Genomic DNA, 9,150 nt, shown 5'->3' with positions numbered 1-9,150 from the left:
CCGTGCTGGGGCTGGGCTGCAGTCATGGGGGGCGGTGGGGTGTTATTTGTGTACGGGGAAGAAGGGTGATTGGATGGCAGGCAGCAGAGTAAATTGCAACAGATGAGCGCAATCAGGACAAACATAATTTCTTCTGTGTTGGAATCGCTTGCAAGCACCTTCCTATTTTCTCAAGTTGCCTTCTTGTTCAGATGTACTCACCAAACCATTCCCACGTGAGCCAGAGCTGCAGCTCTCATGTGAGCAGTTCATTTAACAAAGCGCTATGCAAAATGCAATCGGGGCTGCTTAGTTTAGTTTTGACTTCCAAGCTGACCCAACTGGTTTCCTGTCCCTTGCTGCTGGAGCAAGCTGCAAAGGGTGGTGGCTCAAAAGGAGACAGCCCCTCGCCTTCAGCGGGCTTTGATTTTTGGCTCTGGAGTTGTCTGCTGGAGAACTCCGTGCCCTGAGAGTGCAGCGGTGGGGCTCCCTGCTGCAAGTGCTGGGGAGGTTTCTGCGCTCAGCCTGGTGTGCTAGGAAGGTTTCTGCCCCGGCATACGCATGCCTGAACCAGCTGAACACACCTGCTTGGAGGTTTGTAGCGCAGCAGTGCATTGCCCTCAGCCATTTGTTTCTGTTTCGCTGCTGGAGGTGCTGCCCAGCCCTGCTAGGGCATGTGAACGCTCCCTAACCAGCCGCAGGCGAAGCTTGGCCTCCACCCACCCACCCAAGGGGGTCAGCATGAGCTCCCACCCATCCTTAGGGTGGGGATGGGGGCAGCATCCCTGCTGCAGGCAGAGCGGGCAGGGGGATTTCCTCGCAGGGATGTCCAGGCAGAAGAGCCGGGCTCAGCTAATGGTGTGTCGTTCATGACATGAGGGAGCTTGTGAGAGCCCGGGCAGCGTCCGGAGACCCAAGCCTCGCTACGAGAGTCCCACCGCACTCTGCAGAGCAGCAAGAGCAGCCAGCACACTGGCTGGAAACACCCCTTGCTCTCCCCCACCACCTGCTCTTGACAGGGGAGGTCAAGGGCTCAGTTCCCCTAGGGCAGGATAGGGGAAGGGGGGGTCCCCCATGTCCTCAGTGCTGCTGTGTCCCTCTTGGGCTCTCTGGAGCAGAGAGGGGGAATGGGCAGACAGAGATTGAGCCCAGGCAGTGCTGACCCAACCGCCCACCCTTTGCAAACCTGGAGGGGTCTTCAAAGGGCAGCCCACCGTAGAAGCCTAATTTGGGTGCTCAGCATCACCCCTGGAGGGGTCCCAGTCCCCTTGCAGAGGGACCCAAGGACACCTGCTCGTTTTTCCTCAACCTCATGGACAAGCACAGCTCCAGGGGCTTTTAAACAAGAAGGGGAGGAGACAAACGATGTTCAGCAGAGCCGGTGCCACCGGGGCACTGCCCCATGCCAAACTCCCCATGCAGGTGGCTGAGCAGTGCCACAAAAATCCTTGGTAAGAAGCAGAGCGCCTGTGGAGGGGTCTGGGTTTAGGGTGTTGGTGAATCTCTTGAAGCCTTCATTTTCACACGTTGTTCCTAAAATCTTCCCAGATTTTGTCCCTAAGCCCAGCTGGCTTTGAGAAGGCAGAGCAAAGCGGGGGGCTGTGCTGTGCTGGGGCATGCCGGCAGATCCCAAGGAGGAGGTTTGTGCTGGAGTCTTGAGAAACTGGCTCCCGAGAGCCGTAGTGGGACCTTTCAGGAGGGGGTGCTTCCCACCGCGGGCGCAGAGGTGCTGGGAAGGGGCGCAGGGATGAGGTGCCGAACGTGCTTTGGGGACTGGCTCCAACCAAAGCCTTCCAGCGGCACCATCTGGATGCGGGGCAGACGTCAAGCTGTGCCGAGGCGTTCCCCCGGGGCATTGGGTGCATTCTGTCAGAGGTTTGTCCCAAGGTAACTGGGTCTGCTTGATAAACACCTCATGGCTTCTCTGATCGACAAGCCTTTGGGTTTCCGGTGCACACGAGCACAAGGTGAACTTTCGGTGGATATTTTCTGCTACAGGCGGTTCTGCAAGCGCGTGCGTGAGTCACTTCACCCACCCCTGACACCAGAGGAACTGCTCACACGAGTCCGGTTGCTCATGTGTGCACAAGCACTCGCAGGACGCCACTGTCCCTCCCCACTCTCGGGATCACTGGCGCTGCCCTGTCCCTTGCTGGGCTCTCCATGGGGATCCCAGCAGCCGACCTCAGCCGAAACTGGCCCTCCCAGTGCACGGTTGGAGTAAACAGTACTGGAAAGTGAGCTCTCCGACTCCAGGATTAAGACATAATTTTTAAATAGCTCATTTGATCTCTTTGCTGGTTTATTTGTTTAATAAAAGCACTTAGTTAGCTGGAGTCCCAGGCTCCTGGGGCTTTCGTTTCTCTGCAGAGGAGATAAGAAAAGCGCATTTCCTTACCCAGTGAGTCATTTTTTCTGCTCTTTAATTATGCATTTGTGCTATTATCAAGCATATTCAGCTCTTAGATGCAAACAGTTCAAACTACTCACCCAGCTTTAACTTTTGCTGCTCCAAAAACGATCAACAGCCATTACGAAGGGCAGGGGAGGCAAAGATGGGGCAGATGAAGAGGCGGACGGCTGATGCTCGGAGCCGGCTGGGCAGCCTGGGCCACGCTGGTGAGCAGGCACACGTGCGAGCGCCACTGGGGAAGTCAGCGGTGATTTTCTCCATGAGTAAGTGTTATCATGTGTGAATTCAAACATCGTTTTCTTGGCCCAGGAGGAAGCAGACGGGCTGGGAAGGGAGCATGAAAGAGCTGTAGAGGGGAATAAAGAGGGCTTAGAAAATGGGAGGGAATAGGGTAAGATCAATCACGGCAATGAAGCTGCAACATGCTTCCACGTAACAGGACCTGAAAGCACTTTATTTGCGGGAGGACATCACGGCTGCCATCCCCAGGCTCCCCACTATGCATCCGCAGCTTCAGGTTTTCACTCCAGGTACAGAAATGGGAGCCATCAGCTCCTGAGCTCTATTGTAAACCTCACCCTCTGTGTCGAAAGCAACATGTAGGTACCTCGGTTTGGGCTTTCCCTGGTGCCTATATTTGACTAGAGGGGTCACAGAGTTAATCTGTAAGCATGGTACAGCAGATGCCAGGACGCATTTCCTTGCCCCTGCATTAAGCCAAGCAGGGAAGGGAGAGGGGAGGGAGAGGGGCAGGGTAACAGTGCTACAGCGGGACCCACAGGAATAGGGGCTAGGGGTTGCCGAGAGACAACCGATGTGGGTGGAAGCACAGCGGGGGGGGTTTTAGGGGGGCAGGGCAAGGCGGCCATGATGCAGGAGCATCCCCCTTTGGGAAAAGGAGACCAGCAGGTGGAAACACCCCAGGGCAAGAGGAACAGCAAAGCCTTCGGAGCAGGGAGCTGTTTCAGGGGCAGGTGTTCTGATAGAGCACTGGCTGTTTTGTGGGTGTCCTCTGCCTCTGTGCCTGGCTCCAGCTCCACCAGCCCACAAGGCAAGAGGTTTTCTGTTCCCTAGTCCCTACCCTTACGCTTCTGCAAACTGCCTGCCAGGGACAGTGAGTGCTCCGGGTGCCCTCTCCTCCCCAGGGCTCTCCGCTGTGCAGCTCAGATGTGGCCTGGAGCGAGCCTGAGCTTTTCTTCTGACCCCTCAGCCCTCCCTGCTGTGGCTTTCTGACCCCCCAGAGATGCTCCTGGTGCACCCTGCCACTGGACACATGCCCCTCTTGCTCCTGTGCTTGCACCACAGCCCTGCTCCTCGCCTGGGGCACACGAGAGACAGGGAGCCAGGTGAGGTGGGATACAGAGAGATGTCCTTCCCCAGCAGGTACCTGCGCAGGGGTGAGAACAGCCTGTTCAGCAGAAGGATCGAGGTGGAGGGTGCTGAGCTGGCTGTGCCGCTCGTGGCTTCGGAGCTCGGGGCCGCGCCGAGAGAGGGAAGTGCTTGGCATGCCCCCGATCACTTGGGGAGTTTTACTTTGACTAAGATGGAGGGGGAATAACTGAGTCACAGGTACAGGAACGGCAGCCGGGCTTTTGCAGCTCCTCGGAGGAGCCCCGCAGGCCCCTGGGCTTGGCACGGCCATCCCCGCCGGGACAGAGCAGCCCGGCAGGGCGCTCCCCGGCAACCAGGCACGTGTGCACGTGTGCACGTGTGCAAGGGGCGAGGGAGCGAGCGGCTGGGCACGCCGGCTGGAAAGGGAAGTGAAATCGCAGCAGGCGTGGAACTGGCAGGCAGCGACCGGTTTTGGTTGGGACTTTCACTCACCCAGAGCCCCACGGCACCCAGCAGGGAGGGCTGAGACAGTGCTGGGGCCGCTTCGGCACTGTCCTGGTGCTAGCCACCCTCTGGGGATGCTGCCAGCAGGGAGGGAGATGCGGCTGGGGGGCTGGGAGGTCCCTGCCATAGGGCAGCTCCTGCCCTGTGGGGCACAGGGTGCTGGAGAGCCGTGCTTGGGCTGTGACCCAGTGCGGGGAGCTGGTGCTCCCACCCGGGGCTTCAGGGGATGGGGTGCAGAGGCTGTGGGCTGAGTTTGCCCAAAAGCCATTGGAGAGTGGCAGGCACATCCAGGGACCAAGTCCTCTGGCCTGTCTCAGAGGAGCTCAGTCGCCCAGTGGGGATGCCTGATACTCTGTCACCTCGAGCCAGAGCGTCCTTTGGCTTTTCTCCTCCTCCCCTCCCAGCCTCAGTCCAGGACAGCGAGGGGCAGAGACCTCACTAGAAAGAGCCCAGAGGCCATAGCTGCTGCAAGGATGGGACTGCAGTAGTAAAGACCCATTAGGGCTTTCCTGGCCAGGGCAGGTCTCCTGTGCTGCTTCCTTCAGCTGAGAGCAAGCCAGCAACTGTAGCTGGTCCCTTTCTTTCCTATGGGGTGAAGAAAAAGGGGACATAACTTTTTTTTAGTAAGGATGGAGAAGAGCCACCTACAGCACTGAAATCCATCACTTATCCACTTCAGATCTCAAGCATCAGGCTTTGATGTGCGGGTGTCAGTGGCAAGACGTTTCTCCTGCTCCTGATCAGGAACACCTAAGACCATTAAGGGTTTATTTAGTCCCTTCCAAGGGTATGGGGACCAGACTTGCTTGGTGTGACCTGCCTTGCCCATGCCCTGGGCAGTTACTGAGCAGAGCCAGATCTGAATCCCGGAGAATGAGACACGGTGCCGAAAGGCTGGGAGGGTCCTTGCCACGGGTCTAGGTCTGGGATGGAGAGGATGGAGACAGCAAGGTGATGGAGAGCACCATCATTAGTAGGGATGGAGAACACACACCAGTTGGCTTGCCCACACAGCAATCACTAACAGGCCATGTCCTGGGGGCAGTGGGAGCTTTGAGAAGGGGAAACCTCAGTGCCCCTGCACTCTTTTCTCCTCTGGTCCTTTTCTGCATTTTCCATCCGAGCCAGATCCATAGCCCTGGGATGGGGTCTTGTAAAGATCTGGGCACAGGAAAGTCTCCTGGAGGCACTAGAGGATGCTGAGGGGGCTTTTCGCCAGCCAGCAAGGGAGGGTGCGGGCTGGGGGATATGCCTGGGCTTGAGGGCAACATACGGGTGGGCTGGGGAAGGGTGAGGGCCGAGGAGGTGACACCGTCGGGCTGAGGCACCATGCCGCTGGGCACGGGGCGCTGCATGGCTGGGGTATGCCAGGGGCTGCAGGATTTCAGAATCATATTTTGGAGAAGAGAGGTAGTTCGAGGGCGCATTGCATGGGCAGGCGGGGGTAGGGCTTGGGCACTTGCTCTCCTCCTCCCCGGTGAAGATCCGCCCCAGGGCAAGCGCAGCGATCTCGAGCCCCAGGGGAGACGACGCAGCTTGACAGACTGTATCTCCCTCTGCCACGGGCCCCGGGGCGCTGCGATTTCACACTCAAGCAGCCCCTTCGCCGCCGTGCCATGCGGGAGCCAGGCTCTCACTCCCACTCCACCATGTCCTCATCAGGAAAAGCTGCCGCTGCCTTCTCCTGCCTCTCCTCACAGTGCTTCGACCTCCTAACCAGGTCCTGCGTCAAGTGCTCCGACTTGTTCAAGGACAACACAAGTAAGGGGACGAGGGCAGCCAGGGACCGAGCTCCCCAGGGCTGGGCGGTGGTGGGCCAAGGGGGCTGGTGGCACCCCGCGGGTGGGCAGGTGGAGGGGACCTTCTCCTGCGGGTGGCGATGGAGATGGTGATGGAGGATGGAGTGCTGCCTTCACCTGGAGGAGGAGGAGGAGAGAGGAAGAGGGCAGCCAGTTCCAGTGAGGGGAATGCAGTGCGGGGAGAAGAGAGATGATCCAGCTCAGTGTGGGGGTCACAGCCTGCCCCAGGGGTGACCATGGGAAGAGCAGGACACCCTCATCTCCCACCAGCCAGAAACAGCAGCAGGTAGGACGAGGGTCCCATCAGGCAGGGGGATGGTTCATTGTGGGTGGTGGGTGGGTAGCGGTGAAGAGCCACTCTCCTTCCCTGCCACCGCAGCCCTGAGGCTGGACAGATGGGTGGGTAACGCTGCTGCCCTCCTTCCCTCGCCCCAGCTCTCCCCCTCCTGACACTGCCGGCATCTCGCCCCACAGCAGAGCCCGCCCGCTCAGCACCCACCTCCGCCCTTGCACCCACCCTCCCCTCAGTGGACCTGCCCAGCACCCTCCTGATCTTCGGGGTCCCAGCGGTGGTGGGGCTCATCCTGGCTCTGGCCGCCCTCTGGGGCTTCCTGGCCTGCAAGGTGGGGAAGCGGAGGAGGAAGAGGAAGGCGGCAGATGAGGAGACTGAAGGTAGGGGACCTCTTGCTCTCCCTGTCACAGCACCCTGAGGACCCCAGGGCAGATGGGATCACCTGCCACCAGCTCCCCTGAGGTGCATCCCTGTCGAGGCTGGCTCCTCCACCTCAACACAGGCTCCAGGGGCACCCCAGGGCATTTCGAGGCAGCTGAGCTGCCCCCTGAGTGACGGTGTCCCGCGTCCCCTGGGAACACATACCTACACCTGACTGCCAGCGCGACCCTGCTGAACCATCCCTCCCTTTGCTGGGTCTCCCTGTGCCTTCACTTGCTTAAAGCACCTGCTGGCACCATCCCCTCTCCATGGGGGACACATACAGGGCACTGGTGAGGAGCCTCTCCCTCTCCCCCGGTAGCCGGAGGGCCATGGACGGAATGAGGGCAGCAGCGGACATCTGGGGATGGCTGCAGAGGGAGTGTCTCCCCATGGCACTGCAAATGGGGGTCCCGTGTTGACGGCCCAGCTTGCCATTCTTGCTTGGGATGCCCGGTACACTCCAACGCGCACCCCAAAGACTCTGACCGTGTCAGGGCCAGCCCCATCAGCAGGACACAAGAGCACCGCATGGGGTCATCCCCAAAGTCATCAAAAATAGGGCTGGGAGGTGAGGGACGGGGCTGAGCCTTTTCTGGCAGGGTAGTTCCAGTGGGGTGAGGCCACGGTACCCCATGATGGCCCATCTTGTTGGGGCATCAGCCGGGGGCTGGGCAGCCATTTCCTCCCCTGGGGACCCCCGCCCTGGCGCTGACTCAACCCTGGCCACTCTTCTCGGAAATGGTCTCGCCTGGCTTCACCCCTCCCCAACCCTGGGCAGGGGGTATGGCTCCCCGGGACCCCCATGAGGGGCCACCCCGGGGGATGCTGGCACCCACCACCGCCCCACTGCCCAGGTGGGCACCCTCGGGGAGTGGCAGGGCCAGGGGTAGCCAGTCCTCATGCCCCAGTTTGCCCACGTGCCGCCGGCAGTGCTGGATGGGTGACTCAGACTGGGGGGACATTACCTGGGGCCTTTCCGTTAAACCAAGTGTGGCTGCGACAGCCTGTGACGCACATGCCTGGGAAAAATACCAAGTATGAAAGAGGAGGGAGAAATCCAGTGGCAAGAGAGGTCTGGCCATGATGGAGAGCATTGGAGGCACCCCTCAGCTACTCCCCTGCTGCATGCCCTGGTCCTTGTCCCCCCCCGTCCCCCCCAAGGCTGCACCCCGGCAAGCCCACTGCTGTGGCACTGGATGCGTGGAAAGTCGCAGGAGGCTTGGGGCCGGCAGCACGCGCCTGTGTTCGAAGCATGTAAACAAGTCTATTTTTAAGCGGGAGGCGGTCGGGGAGGGCGAACCGCCAAGGGCCGGGCTGCTCTGTCACTGGCAGGGTTTAGCGAGAGGGCTCGAAGTGCAAGTGCAAGTTTCTGCCTTTCCCTATTGTTTTTTAGGGGGGAGAAAAACCCATCAGTTGTAAGCAGGAGGAGGTCTGCAGCAGGAGGGGTGCGATGGGGACCTTGCAGACTCTTCCTGCTCCAGCTCCATCTTCCCCTCCATGTGTCCCCAGGGACAGGACCCTCTCCCTGGGACCTGCCTGGCCCCAGTTTGTGAGCCCCGTAACCCCTTTTCTTGCCCCCTCCCAGCAAACATGGATGCTGCCAGTCCCCTGCCCAGCCCGGGCTGCCAAGACCCTGCCGTGCCAAAGGGAGATGCCGCCGTGGCCCCAGCCCCATGCCCGCATCTTAATGGAGGCCTGAAGATGCTGGGGCCACCTGAGAAAGCTGGGGCAAAGCGGAGGCCGTGCTGCCGGGGTGATACCGACGGCGACATTGTCCTGCTCTCCACCGTGTACCCCCAGCACAAGGAGTGCAACCATGGCTTCCCGCTACCCGCCACCGAGCTGGGGGCTACAGCCCTGGTCACCACCAAAACCACCCAGAACTGTGCTGGCGACGATAGAGCCTGAGGGTGGAGGGAACGGGGCTGGAGCGCTCCACCTGCTCCCTGTGGATGCCCAGAGCCTGTCACCTGGGTGGGCAAAGCCTTGCATGGATGTGAGCTGTCTGAGGACCAGGTTTTGCCTTGAGCAAGATCAGCCTTCTAAGATGACTGCCCTTTCCCACTTTCCCGTTTGTGCTGAGTCCCAAGTTACACCTGTAAGCGCTTGGAGGAAGCCGAAGCGGATCACGCTGAGTTACGCCGACTTGCTGACAGCTGCTGCAGCCGTGCTGTCAGGAGCAGGCAGAGGAGACACGGCCAGCAAGGACAGACTGTGGCAGGGGCTGCTGTGCCGTTTGTGAGGCTGCCATTGCGCCAGGACAGGTTTGCTGCTGGATGGGCGATTCCTGGGGACACAGGGCTGGAATGGCAGAAAGGGCGGGGGGGGGGGGGGAGGAAGATGGACAGGGAAGCAGGGAGTTAGATTAGGATCAAGTCCCACACCGCTGCCATTAGCTCATTTTTTGC

General features: G+C 60.0%; 1 protein-coding gene across 1 annotated transcript; it reads left to right on the top strand.

Moving 5' to 3' along the window:
- Positions 1 to 2,534: 2,534 nt before the first annotated feature.
- TNFRSF13C (TNF receptor superfamily member 13C) lies at positions 2,535 to 8,650 on the top strand. The gene is made up of 4 exons (XM_009290127.1): positions 2,535 to 2,598; positions 5,891 to 5,989; positions 6,502 to 6,699; positions 8,328 to 8,650. Exons 1-4 carry the CDS (start codon positions 2,535 to 2,537, stop codon positions 8,648 to 8,650), a joined length of 684 nt encoding a protein of 227 aa, XP_009288402.1.
- Positions 8,651 to 9,150: the final 500 nt, after the last annotated feature.

Source organism: Aptenodytes forsteri, unplaced genomic scaffold, assembly GCF_000699145.1.
Source record: "Aptenodytes forsteri isolate BGI_AS27 unplaced genomic scaffold, ASM69914v1 Scaffold284, whole genome shotgun sequence".
NCBI lineage: Eukaryota > Metazoa > Chordata > Aves > Sphenisciformes > Spheniscidae > Aptenodytes > Aptenodytes forsteri.
Note: the sequence above shows the minus strand (reverse complement) of the source record. Positions and strands in the feature narration are given on the sequence as shown.

Bases quoted from the DNA above. Each gene is read 5' to 3' on its own strand.
- TNFRSF13C (XM_009290127.1), top strand. From the start codon at position 2,535: ATGGGGCAGATGAAGAGGCGGACGGCTGATGCTCGGAGCCGGCTGGGC. The intron at 5,990-6,501 runs GTAAGGGGACGA...CTCGCCCCACAG, and splicing joins CTTGTTCAAGGACAACACAA to CAGAGCCCGCCCGCTCAGCA. The intron at 6,700-8,327 runs GTAGGGGACCTC...GCCCCCTCCCAG, and splicing joins GGCAGATGAGGAGACTGAAG to CAAACATGGATGCTGCCAGT.